The sequence below is a fragment of the Chionomys nivalis genome, chromosome 19 (assembly GCF_950005125.1).
Source record: "Chionomys nivalis chromosome 19, mChiNiv1.1, whole genome shotgun sequence".
NCBI classification, from domain to species: domain Eukaryota; kingdom Metazoa; phylum Chordata; class Mammalia; order Rodentia; family Cricetidae; genus Chionomys; species Chionomys nivalis.
Genome location: NC_080104.1, coordinates 41,328,759 through 41,341,889, shown reverse-complemented (window position 1 = coordinate 41,341,889; position 13,131 = coordinate 41,328,759). Strand labels below are relative to the sequence as shown.

The window sequence follows — 13,131 nt, the reverse complement described above, 5'->3', positions numbered from 1 at the left end:
CCAAGAAGCAGGGTAACATGTATCTATAATTGCAACACTGGGGAGCAGAAGCAGGCAGATCTTGCTTCCTGGCAAGGCAGTCTAGCCAAAGCTTTGGACTCTGTCTCAAAAATAAGGCAGGGGAGTGTTTAAAAAGACATGCCGGAACATTGTGTCTGTCACTCTGTCATTTTCTGTGGCAGCTTCTGAGGAGGCAGGAACAAGGCCAGTGACGTGGAACACCTGTGCAGGCTGCACAGACAGACCAGGAGTAGAATCTAGGCGCAACTACACCCGAGTGTGGTCTCATCCTCTGTTGAGTATGCCTGTTGGAGGGGCTTCTAGGTGTGGAGGTCTGGAGGTTTGGGGAGACCTGGGATTGGTGGCTAGGTCTGTCTGTGCTGGGGCCTCAAATGCAGACTTGGAGTGATGTGGTCCTAGACACTCAGGTTTTGGCTTGAGTAAAACATCAACTCTAGCCTGCCCCCACCTGCCACCTAGTTAGAGGGCCAAGATTCCCAAATCATGGAACAGGGAGTGGTCACCTGGTAGGGAGACACCTTAGGAATGATCACTGAGTCTTTACGCACTGTCCTTCCATGGCAGAGATTCTGATGGATCCGTAAGATGGGAAGAGAGGTGCATTTCTTCCTTTGCTCATCTGTTTGCCTCCTTATCCACCCACCCACACGTCTATCTATCCATTTACCCATCCACACACCCATTCACCCAGCCATCCACCTCTCCACCCATGCTCCTTCTCATCCACCCATCACTCCTCTACCCGTTCACACACCCATTCTCATCCATCCATCCATCCATCCATCCATCCATCCATCCATCCTGTTCATCTATCCATCTACTATCCACCCACTCACCAATCCCCACCCTCCCATCCATGAATCCATTCACCTACCCTTTTATCGCTCGTTCATGTGTCCAACAACTCTTATACCCATCCATCTACCCATTCACTCATCCACCCATCCATCAATCCTTCAACTTGTCTAACCACTCCTTTGTCTAATTCAGTCCTACCCCCAATATATTCATTCTAAGGAAAGATTTGCCTGAAATCAATACTCAGGGAAGCTCTGGTCCAATGTTTTCTCAGGCCATCTTTCTTAAACCACTTGTGTCCTTTGAGATGACCTTAGAGGAAAGGATTTCTTGTCCAAATGATCTTGGGAAAGCTGCATCTTCTCCTCCTCACCCCTTAACATTGAATAGTAGTGTAATAATGGGAAGAATCCTGTTTAGATTCTTTTTCATTAAAATCCTTTAAAATGTTTATTTATTGGTGGGAGGGCACACAGTGCTATGGTGTTTATGTGGAGGTCAAGAGACACACTCTGAGAATTGGTTCTCTCCTTCCACTCTGTGGATCCTGGGGATCAAACTCGGGTCATCAGGCTTGGCAGCCAGCCTGCTTCAGCTATCTCGCTGGCCTGAGGTTATTTTTCTAATGCAATGTTCTCTACATCTTTCTGACCAAGGAACATTTTTTTTTCTCATGGAGTACCCGTGAGCCTCCCAGGGAATTAATGATTCGTGAAATACACTTTAGGAAGCATTCCTTTAAGCACGAAATCTTTTTTTAATTATAATGACTTGCATGGAATATTCATAAGATCTATTATATATGTACCTGCCTCCTCATGTTGGGGCGACTCATCCTTCAGCCCTTCCTGGGCACATCATTGAACACATCACCCTGTGCAGCATCCTCGAGAGATGCACTGTCCCCGACAGGACCTAGGGAAGGGACAGACATGGGTGTGCTCTTTTCAGAGAACGTTTGGTCTTTCCCCTTCATGTGTGATCAGAGCACAGATACATCTGCTTCCTCCATTGTCTCCGTTCCTTCTTGGAGTGACGAAGGAAACACCTAAGAACCAATTTCTGTATGCAAACACAAACACATTGTCCCTGAGAAAGGGCCTCGTCAGACCTCTCCTTTGTATGAACTTGGAATGTCATGTATGTATTTGGTTGTAAAACTTTTAGTTATTCAGAGCCTTTGAAGATGGTTTCCTACATGCATGCATTTTTATTTATCTGTTTATTGATTTGTTTATAATGGTGCCAAGAATCAAATCCAGAGCCTTGCACATGCTCAGTGCTTGCTCTATAACAAGTTATGCCCCCCCCCCCCCTCTGGTCTTGTCAAGGCCGGGGCTCACTATATAGTCCAGGTTAGTCAGTTCACAATCCCAGGTCCTGGGATTCAGACATGTGTGGCTTTCCACACTTAGCCTTACTGACCTGCTTTAATCTATGTTTTTGATAACTGCACAGTCACTAGAGCTCTGACTGGATAAGTTTGTTTGTTTGAAGACAGGGTTTAGCCCTGGATGTCCTGAAACTTGCTTTGTATACCAGTCTGCTCTGAAACTCATAGAGCTCTACCTGCCTCTGCCTCCAGAGTGCTGGAATTAAAGGTGTGCGCCACCACAGTCCTTCAGACTGGATAAGAACATTGTCTTAAGGATCAGCTCGGCCTAGGTTTGTGTTGACTCCACCTCTTCCTAGCTGTGTGATCTTGGACAAGTTGCTAAATCTGTTCCCTTTCTCTGAGTGCGGGAATGTGTCCATTTCGTGTCTAGGGTGAGCACTAGTGAGGTGGTTTGTGCAGAGTGCTTGGCATGAGGGAGGTGCTTAATAAATAGTGGCAAAGTCAGGACTAGAGTGAGGTGAATCAACTCTCTGACGTGCCAAACTTCTGCACACACAGGAACAGCACCTAAGAGGGAGCGCCACCTTGCTCCCCATGTCCTGGGTGCCTGCTCTGCTACAAGGGCTCCACTGTCACCTGGGGATGCTCGTGGCTTTAGTTGTCTGTCGCATCTGAGCGCCCTGAAGGCCCCTGATTGGGAGAGAGACTCAGCTTCTCACCTGTAAAGATTGTCACCTGAGCAGCAAATGAGCCGAATAAGGATGGGGGCCCAGAGATAGGTGGATCAAGGGCGTGCTGGGGTTGGGAGGGGACTGGGGATGGCTCAGGGTGGTTCGTCTGTGCCTTAGATGAGCATGGACTGCCGTGGAGCCCCTGCCTCCATGTCAGAGCCTCTGAGTCGGGGCAGGACCACCTCCAACTGCGCTGGACCTTCTCTTCCCTGTCAAAACTTTTAAAAACACAAACAGCAGCAAGAGCGGCATTTGCATAAATCTCATTAGAAAAAGTGCAAGTTTCATAAATCTTGTGATAAATTAGTGCGAGATCATTCTCAACGTGATGTATTAATTTTAGGGTAGAATGAATGGTTCCGTGATCATCGTGGGTAATTACGAGTCTCCTCTGAAATGAGTTGATTTCTGGGGGGCCCTCCTCTGGTTCCCCACAGCAGGGGAAGGGTCGGGGGAGGTGTGTCTTACCTGCACCTGGATGCACATGTCTTGTCTCTTCTGCTGTGGAGAGATGACGAGAAGCTGGGGCTAAAGGGCAAAGGTCAAGGAAGCCAGGCAGTAAGGTATACATTTCTGAGAACCAAATTGCCTCCAAGAAACAATTGAGCCTTTGGCCCATGAGACCGGTAGTCCAGGGGTTCTTAGAGTCGTGGTCCAGGACCAGCACCCTTCTTTCTGCCTGGGAGTTTGTTAGAGATGCATCTAGAAGCTCTGCAAAGACCACTGCTCTAAACACACACTCCTAGTGTCTCTGAGGCTCATTGCCACCAGGGGTTAATGCACCAAACCGTTGGCAGGTGGGGTCTGGGCTGCCCCTTGCAAACACTGCCCAAGTGATGTTACAATGGCATCAGGTCAAGAGTTGCTATGCTAAAGCCAGGTGGTTTGGAAAAGTTTGGACACAATCAGGAGCACAGATTACACACAAAAACACACATTGTACATGTATACATTTTTTTGCTATTCCTGTGGATTGGATTGGTCTGGGTACCTCACTGTGGCTAGAGACCCACCCACAAGAGTGAGGGTGTAGAGACAGCTGGGAGGACAAATGGAAACACCATGTAAGGCCGTGCCCCCCCCTCCCAGCATAACTTCCCAGTGGAAGTGCTTCCACTGATTCCTCTAGCACCCAGTCCTTGCCCCGACCATGACTCTACCCTCAGAGCTGTGGGACATACAAAGGCGTTATTTGATTCCAGGTGGTTTCGATATGCCAGTGAGTCTGGAACCAACTGCTGCCTGATAGGCTGGTCTTCATCATAGACTCGGGTTTGATCCGGTGCTTGGAGGGTGGGGCTCCAGAATCTACCTAGCCCCAAGCATCCTCTCTGGTGGCCACACTTAAGGGTATCAGTGAGGGTTCCATGGCCGCAGCCTTGATCCTAGGTGTGGGGACTGTGAGTGGGAACTCTGTCCTGAGCGCCTGCTAGCCGACCATCAGCAGGGTGGCCTCTGAGCAGGAAGGAGCCAGCTTGAACCTGCCACCCGTGTTTAGACTATCTTTGCCAGCCTTTAACGGGCCCCGCAGTGCTCTGTTTATTTTAATGATAATGTCAAGTTCAATTTGCCGTCATTTTTCCACATTTCCTTTTGTAAAGTTAATTGAACAGTTCAATGAATTGAAAAGTTTCGGGAGAAGGGGAAAAATAGCCCACTCTTATCATTGTTATTAAATCTGGTAACTACTGCTTGGCTCTCTGGCCTTAAGAAAGGACTCCATCCCCGCTCCCCCACTCCCTGTACACATTCCCGAGGGCCTTGGAACTGCAAGGACTTGAGAAGGTCGGACAGAACCTTCTAGCATTCCTTACTTCATGGTCTTCTTATGTTCTACCTCCTCCTTCTGAACAAGATAGAGAAGCCAGTCTCCCTGTTCCCTGGGCATGACAGCCAGGCGGTGCACCTCTGAAATAGGGGAGGGTCACCGGTGATGTCTGTCTCCCAATGTCAAGCACCCATGTTGACATGGCATGAGATGTGACCAGCGGGGCCAGAGGGTAGACATGGCAACTGACTGTGACTATACTGTGGGGTAGCAAAACGTACATCGGAGCCTGAGGACCAATGTGTCAGTGGGCTTGTCACTGAGCTGCCCAGCCCTGTTTCTTTTGTGAGTTCGTTGGGCCCATCAAAAATTGGAATGTGTGGTAGGTGTCAACAGCCCCTACTGGAGTTAGGTGTCAAAGCCTCTTCCTTGTCAAACTATGAGGCAGTCCACCTTGTGCTCTTTCACCCTGGGGCTGTTGTGGGCAGACGACTCTCAACCCCGTGCTTGACTCTCAACCCCGTGCTTCGTTTCTGTCCACCCCAAGGACCACTATGATCTTCCCCCTCCCCCGCCTCCAGGTCTCTCTTGGTGTTGGTGAAGGAGGAACCGCTCAATGGCTGAGTGGGAAGCAGAGCTTCTGGATGAATTCAGCCCCCCTCTGGCTCTGTCTTAATGCAGGGAATCCTGGAGGCAGCCCTGCTCCCAAAGCATCTACTGGGCCTTTTGTCCCTAGTTCAAGCCCTCACGCCCCCCCCCCCCACCAAGCTAGGTCACTTTGCCTCCCTGAACCTTGATTTTTCTTGCGGGTGGAGCAGGTGTGACCCTTCTATATAGGGCTAGCATTAGAAGCACGTGCCTCTTTAGCACGAAGTCTCGTGTGAGCATGCCTTCTTCCCCTAGGCAGCAAGTGCAGCTCTCCTTACTGGTGTGGGCAATTTCAGGAGAGCTGCTTCTGGGAGTGGAGGTGGCTGGAGGGCTCTAGACATAGGGCTGGTTTCTCTACCGGAGGTGAGGATTTCTGCTGGGGACTGCAGGGCGGGCCTTTGAGGGTAAGCTGGGCAGCTTCAGCTTAGCAGGAGGGAGGTCTGGTCTCAGGCCCCTCTATGGTCCTCCAGCTTCCCAGGTGGGCAGAGATAGGGTTTAGAATACTACTAATAAAAAGGCCCTGAGGTCAAACCAAGTTCAGAATTCCAGAGGTGAGCAGAGGGGGAGCCTGACTGTGGCGGGGAGGGGAGGGGAAGCTGAGACAGATGAAGTGAAGGCACATAATAGGCTGTCTGATCCCGGAGGGAGACAAATGAGACCACAAGCTACAAGGCCAGCTGGCTCTGAGGGTGTCCCGACCCAGGAGATGGGGAGCAGCAGCTGTGGCTGTAGCAGAGACCAAGGCCAGTGAGGGAGCTGGCTGGGTCCCCCGCCCCCCCCCACCGCCGTGTGTGTGTGTGTGTGTGTGTGTGTGTGTGTGTGTATGTGTGTGTGTGTGCGCGTGCGCGCATGTGTTTGTATAGGGTGAGCAGCTCTTTTGGCCACAAATATTCTCAGAAGGCCCTCGTTATAACCCATGGTCCTGGAATTGCGGCTGCATAGGCTCAGCTGAGCATCGTTCAGATTAACTTCCCAGTTTGCTCTTCCATCTGCAAGGTAAGAGGGGCTCTGTGGCCTCTGCTTTCACCATAATCGATTTCTGAGGTGACCTCTATACTCCTATCTTGACTCTGCCCTTTCCAACTGTCCTGAGCCTGGTAGAAGCAGATAGCTAAGAGCCTTGTTCCCTGGATGGTGAGAGACAGTGGAGAGCTGATGTAAAGTCACTGCAGGTCACAGATCGCAAGAGATTGGCTTTCCTGTGTCTTCTAAGGTTGATTAGAGTGACTGCACGGAGCCCAGTGTTGTGAAGGATTCTGCAATTGAATGTAGTGGGTGGTGGTTGATTAGTAATGTCTGCATGGGAAAGGATTGGGTCTAGCTAGCTCGCTGGGCTACATTAGCTGCTAGGGAAGTTCTGGGTGATTGAAGGAGCTTTGCCAACCTATCCTAGAGCACTTGTCTCTATATCCAAGGGCAATGGCCTATTTCTTGATGCACGGAGCTGAGAGTAATGGATCTGGGAGCACAGAGCCAGAGAAGCTGATGGCAGAGAAGGCAGCTTGGGGTTTATAGAGACGGTGTGAAATCTCAGAGGTATATAGTGGGGCATGTGGGCCACAGTGTGCTCAAGAAGTCTGGCAGTAGCCTGGCAAGCTGACCCACAGTTCAGTGGAAATGTGATTGGCTAGGGGAGCCAGAGGGGAGGGTTGTGCCTGGCTTGGGAAAGCATTGACCGTGACAGGAAAAAAGTTTGAATGCTGTGGGGACAATCACAGATGGCTTCTGGTCAGTGCTCCTACAAGGCAGAGGGCATTCATAACCCGTGTTCATTCCCCAGCCTCCGCCCCAACTTTGGGAATGTGCATGAATTTCAGCCTTCTCCTCAGATAAAAACCTAAAGGCTTGCAGCTTGCCACTGACTTGAGTTTCTGCCCGTCCCCTCACCAGGCAGGCAGAGATCTGCAGCCCTTCCCTTCCGTGCAGATAACAACAATAACAGTAATAACAGTCATCTGGGCCGTCCGTAGGGACCCAGCAGGGACTCGGGAAGCTGTGATTGTCCGCCCCTTGCCTGGGAGGCAGATGCAACTGGCTGCTGAGGCTGAGGCCACAGTAGAGGACATGTCCCCAGCTCTGTACTTCCCAACAGCCCCTAGCTGCCTGCTCAGGGAATCCCTACCTCTTAGATGCGGCAGACTTTCCCAGGGCAGGACGCTTGAGTGACAGGAGAGATTGCACTGCTCGTAGGAGAGAATCCAAGGCCAGTGTGTAGGACGCTATCCTCTCAGATGTGTGGACCAGTTCCAGCATCCCAGGAAAGTACTGCTGACTGGGGCTTTATTGGGTGTGATTCACCTTGCACTCTCCTGCCTGTTAGTGTAGTTATTAGGATCTGACTGTCCTCACTCTCTTCTCACCGTGGCTTGAAGGTCCAGGTCAGGAAGGGACGGTCCTCTCACTCTCCTCACCTCTCCTGAACATAGTGGGATGTATTCGAGATTCTACTGAGTGACTTGGGAATCCAGTTGTTTATCAGGCCTAGGGAATGGGACAGCCAGACTGCTGCTACCCCTGAGCTGACAGGAATGCCCTTGAGACTGTCAGCCACCAAGGCCAGTGAGCACACAGAGATGGGAAACTGTGAGAACAGAGAGACCTGGCACCCTTTGGGGTGGATATACTGGGTGACAAAGTATTTGAGGAAATCCCTGCGAGGTCAATGGATGTTGAAAGGTGATCATGGGTCTGGGCATGGGTGACGTCAGGTGGTGCTGCTCCCAGCTGGAGCACCGCCATGATCTTGGCCCACTCAAGAGCAGTCGAAGGTAATGGGGACAGAAAACCTGATCCTTTGGTATCTGTCATCTTGGGGAAGACCTACTAGAACTGCAGGATAATCTGATTATTTATCTTTAAAATTTTGTGAGCTGGGGGATGGCTCCAGTGGCTTGCTGCCTAAACATGAGGGCCTGAGTTTGGGTCCCCAGACCCTGTTACCTGGTAGGCATGGTGGCCTTCTTGCAATTGTAGCCTTAGAAGGCAGAGACTGCATTCCTCAGCAAAGCGGGACTAGCCACATCTGAGAACTGAAGGTTTGATTGACAGACTCCATCACAGTGAATAAGGTGGAAGAGGGATGGAGAATGATTCCCAATACTAACCACAGGCTTCCAACATACATGGCATACATGTGCACCCATGTCCACATGTGTTCTCACACATGCAGATGTGAATAAACACACCCATGAAAATAAAAGGAGAAAAATGTAAATTTAAAGTATGCACAGCATAGAATTTATCGCCTTGTCAGTGTGAAGACTGCGGTTTGGTAGACTGTGTAAGCAGTCCTTGTCTTGAAGCTTGCACTTCTGTGCCTGTAAAACAGTGAGCCCCCTCCCCACCCCCGGCTCTGTCCTTCCCAGCCTCTGAACATCGACATTATGTTTCGTGATGTGTTTGGGAGAACTAGGATTGTGTATTATTTGTCATTGTGTGACTAGCTTATTTCGTTTAGCACAACATCTCAAGGTTTATCCATGCTCGAGCAAACATGAGCATCTCCTTCCTTCTCAGAACCCGATGATCCATTGGCTGCCTAGGCCGTGTTTTGCTTATCCATCCATCCATGGCTCCTTGGGCTGTTCCACCTCTTGACCATGACAACTGCCATGGATGTGGGTTTGCCATGAGGACTCAGTCTTTAAAGCCCTTCCACCCTGAGGTTAGGCAGAACCCCAGCCTGGCTCAGCACCGGGTGGAGATGGCTGGCTCGGCAGGATGGGAGGCCAAATGCAGAGACTCCTCTGGCTGTACTGATTGAGCCAGGAGGCCTGAGTCTGAGCCATTAAATCATGCTAGGCCTGGAGCGGTCTCCCTCTGCATCTAAAACTGGGGCCATAAACCAGGCTGACTTACCGGCAGCACTCAGAGCTCCGTTGTTTATAGCCAGCGTCTGCTCTGATTGGTAGATTCCTGTACTGCACCCATTGTTAAATATTTGAATATGGGCCTGCAATAAACCACACCGGGACTACTACACCTGACTGCATATCAGTCTCCTAAAGAGGAGAGGGTGGGGGGCACTGTCTAGGGGTTTGTGACTTTAGCACCCCACTAGCCAGCTGGGCCAGCAGGGTCTGGCAGTAGCAAGCACCCACCATGGCTCAGACACACAGTCTTTGAGGGTTTTTTTTCCCCCTAGAAAGAGATCTTGTGATGAGTACTTAAAGGCAAGTGGTTGGCTAGGGAGGAGTTCCCAGGAGCTCTAGGAAAGGGGTGAGAATCTGAGGAAGGGATGATGGAATTTCTGCTGCTGTAATAGATTACCAGAGACTGGCTAGCTTATAAAGAAGGGCAGGACAGTTAGCTTGCTCTTCTGAAGGATAGAAGTTCAGGAGTTTGGTGCCCACATACGGTGAGGGTCTTCACTCTGCTTCCTAACACAGTGGGGGATTGTGCGGTGAGAGAGACACAGAGAGCTAGTTCAGGGGTCTCATCCTTGTGAAGTCAGTAATGCCTTTGCAAGGATCTGAGCTCATCTGGTTCTGATGGCTTCCCGAAGACTTCATCCCCAAATACCAGCAATTATGAATTAGAGATAGCTGCTAACATACTAGTTTTAGAGGACACATATCTAAACCACAGCTTGGACCTTGCCATCACTGGAGGTGACTGGAGACTCTTCTTGGGGAACTCTAGAAGTTAGTATTGAACACGTGCCTCAGAGCTGTGCCTCTGAGAACCAGGAGAACTGGGGCCAACAGAACTGGGATGCATGTCCACCACCTCTCATCCTTTTTTGAAAGTATAATTTATTTAATATGCATACAGCACTCTGCCTGCATGTATGCCTGCCTGACAGAAGAGGGCACCAGATCTCATTACAGATGGTTGTGAGCCACCATGTGGTTGCTGGGAATTGAACTCGGGATCTCTGGAAGAGCAGCCAGTGCTCTTAACCTCTAAGCCATCTCTCCAGCCCTGCCACCTCTCCTCTTTATCCATCATTTCCTATAGCCAGTAACTGAGTCCCAAGATCAGGGGTATAAATTCCCTGGTCCTTCTGGCCTATGAATGGCGTGGGCTGACCCTGGCAAAAATCATGGTGTGTGACCACTGGAGGCTAGGCTGGTGTGTTGGTGTGTTTGGCACTGAGGGAGACACAACACTGCTGTAGCTATTGTGGATATGTCCCCAGCCCCTTTCACACCATCATCAGATCTCCCCACACCGGTGAATCCCTGGACACCGTACCACAAACAAGAACTCCAGCTTCATCCACTGCGGGTGGAAAAAAAAAGGTACAGACACTGTACAGAACCCCTTGGTGATTCCTCAATACGTTAAACATAGATTGTCTCCACGGCCCAGCAAACCTACTCCTAAACATGTGAAAAACAACTTAAAATGAGAATCTGAAAAGTATCTAATATATAGATATCCATAGCTGCAGTATTCACAACTCTAAGTGGGAAATAACCGGAACCTCTGTGGACCACAGAGTGTATGAATGGGATGTGTGAGAGCCACATGAGAAGATAGTCAGCCATCCAAAGGAGCAGAACTCTGGCACAGGTACCGGCCTGGACCAGCCTTACAGGTGATGCGAAGCCAGAGTCACACACAGGGCCATAGACTGTGGTTCTGTTGACATGAGCGTCCAGGGCAGGCAAGTCCTAGAGATGAAAGTGGATGTGCAGAAGCCAGAGATGACAAGGTGGCTTTATGATGGGACAGTTTCCTTCACGGATGCTGGAAGATGTGGCTGCCCCAGAAGGTACCAGATTGCACACTTAGAATTGTGAAGATGCTGAATTTTGTGAGGTGGTTAGAGTTTCACGTAGCACAGATCTGCCTTGTAGCCAGGGATGACCTTGACCTCCCAATCTGCCTCTCTCCACCTCCCAGGTGCAGGGCTACAGGCCTGCACCACCGCACTTGGTTTGTGCTGTGCCAGGGATGGACTCCAGGCTTGGTGCATATAGACAAGCAAGTGCTCTGTCAGCTGGTCTGCACCCTGAGCCCACCAGATAACTTGCTTTAAATCACACCAAGCATTCTGCATCCAAGATGCTATCGTTTTAAGGTGGGGACCAAACCCTGCGGGACCTGTGCACCGCAGGGTCTCACAGCCAGGGATGGTTATACTACAAGGGGCGATCCCGGGGCCCTGGGCTAGAGCTGAGTCCCACAGACAAACCTGATTTCTGGAGGGAAGGTCTGGCCAGAGATTGCTAGTGGGACGGCTGATTTGCTTTTCAGAGGAGCCAGCTCTGGCCACTTGTGCAGAGCAGCCCAGAACACAGGGTAGGGGGAGGAGGTGCCCAGCTGGAAAACTGCGGGGTGTCTTGTCTTAAATATAATATTAAATCAGCACCTTTAATTAGTACGCTTAGAAAAGGCCACTAGCAATTACCTGGGACACCAAGAAGGCGTGAGCTGGAAAGAGCCCGTGAGGAAGCCACAAAAGACCATTTTGAGCAGCACATAATTGAGGAGAAAATGGATAAAAGTCCAGGAAATTACAGGGTGGGTGACAGCAGCTGATGGTCCTGTCCCTATCCTGCCCAGCGCCCCCCTCCATGGGAGGACCCAAGTGTCAGGCCTGGGAAAGCCATTTGGGATATCAGGTTCAGTCACACGACCTTGGCTGCAGGGCTGATGTGGTCTTCCCACAATCCCCTTGGCCAGCCAGAGCTAATCCTCATTGAGCCTTCCACCTGGGTCAGGATGGGGCTGGCAGGTGAGGCCTGTTTTCTGAGGACTACAGACTATACATGTTTATACTGTGGAGGGCCAGGGCACATGGCGGGGGGTCTCTTGTCTCCTGTGGGAGATTGGCCAAAGACCTGAAAAGCAGCTCTTTGTTTTCCAAATCTGACAACAGAGAGGTGACGTATGTATGTATGTATGTATGTACGTATGTATCTATATATCTATCTACCTACCTACATCGTATATAGAGAGATATAGATATGATGTATGTATATGTATATTTATGGAAACCAGGAGTCTTGGCTGGAGATGCCTGCACAGTTTTAGAGTGTTTTTTAGAATGCATTGTATGGTCCACTCAGCTCCCAATTGACCCTCGTCATTTGGATATCAGGTCTTTGGGAAGTTGATGGGAGAGAGGAGACCCTTTGATTGACTAGGGCTGACTTATGCACACAACTTGGGACATAAGAATTGAAATATCGGAGGTCCGCTCGTATCTGAGCCCACCCGGAAGAGGTCTCGGTATTACAGTTGTAAAAGTCACAGTTGTTCATTTCACACCCTGAGTTACAACTGTGTGCACCCTGGGCCAGGTGAGCCAGGACAGAAGTGGAGAGCCTGGGTTGCAGTCCAGTGATGCTCGGGTGGTTTGGGGATGACTGTTGGCCTCTGGAAGACTTGGAAGCTCATGGGATGGTCGTGCCCTGAAGGCTGCCCTGTCATCTGAGCAAGATGGGAAGAAGCAAGCCTGACCTCTGTACTGTCCTCCCCTCTCTTGTTCAACCACTCCAGGTTCTTCTGTGACCCAGTTGCTGGCCCGAGACATGGACAATGACCCCTTGGTGTTTGGTGTGTCTGGGGAGGAGGCCTCTCGCTTCTTTGCTGTGGAACCTGACACTGGTGTGGTGTGGCTCCGGCAGCCTCTGGACAGAGAGGTATGGCACATGACTCCACAGTCTCGGCCCTTTCCTGGAGGAGAGGGGCAGACAGTGGAAGAAGGTGGTACAGCATCTTTGGGGCGGGGTCTTCTTCCAAGGCCCTATCCTACCTTTGTTGGGACCATTTGTCTTAGCGGTAGCTCTCTTCCAGGGCTGTCTTGGACCTGGTCGGAGTGGTTGGATGGGGGTTCTCAGAGTCAGGAGAAGCATTGGATGAGCAAGAGGAAAGTG

General features: G+C 50.5%; 1 protein-coding gene across 1 annotated transcript in view; it reads left to right on the top strand.

Moving 5' to 3' along the window:
- The window catches only part of LOC130890399 (cadherin-23), a 275,653-nt gene that overhangs the window by 71,084 nt on the left and 191,438 nt on the right, over nt 1–13,131 (top strand). The window contains exon 4 of the mRNA XM_057794329.1: nt 12,755–12,897. Coding sequence (XP_057650312.1) covers nt 12,755–12,897 — 143 coding nt within the window. The remainder of the gene's footprint in view (nt 1–12,754; nt 12,898–13,131) is intronic.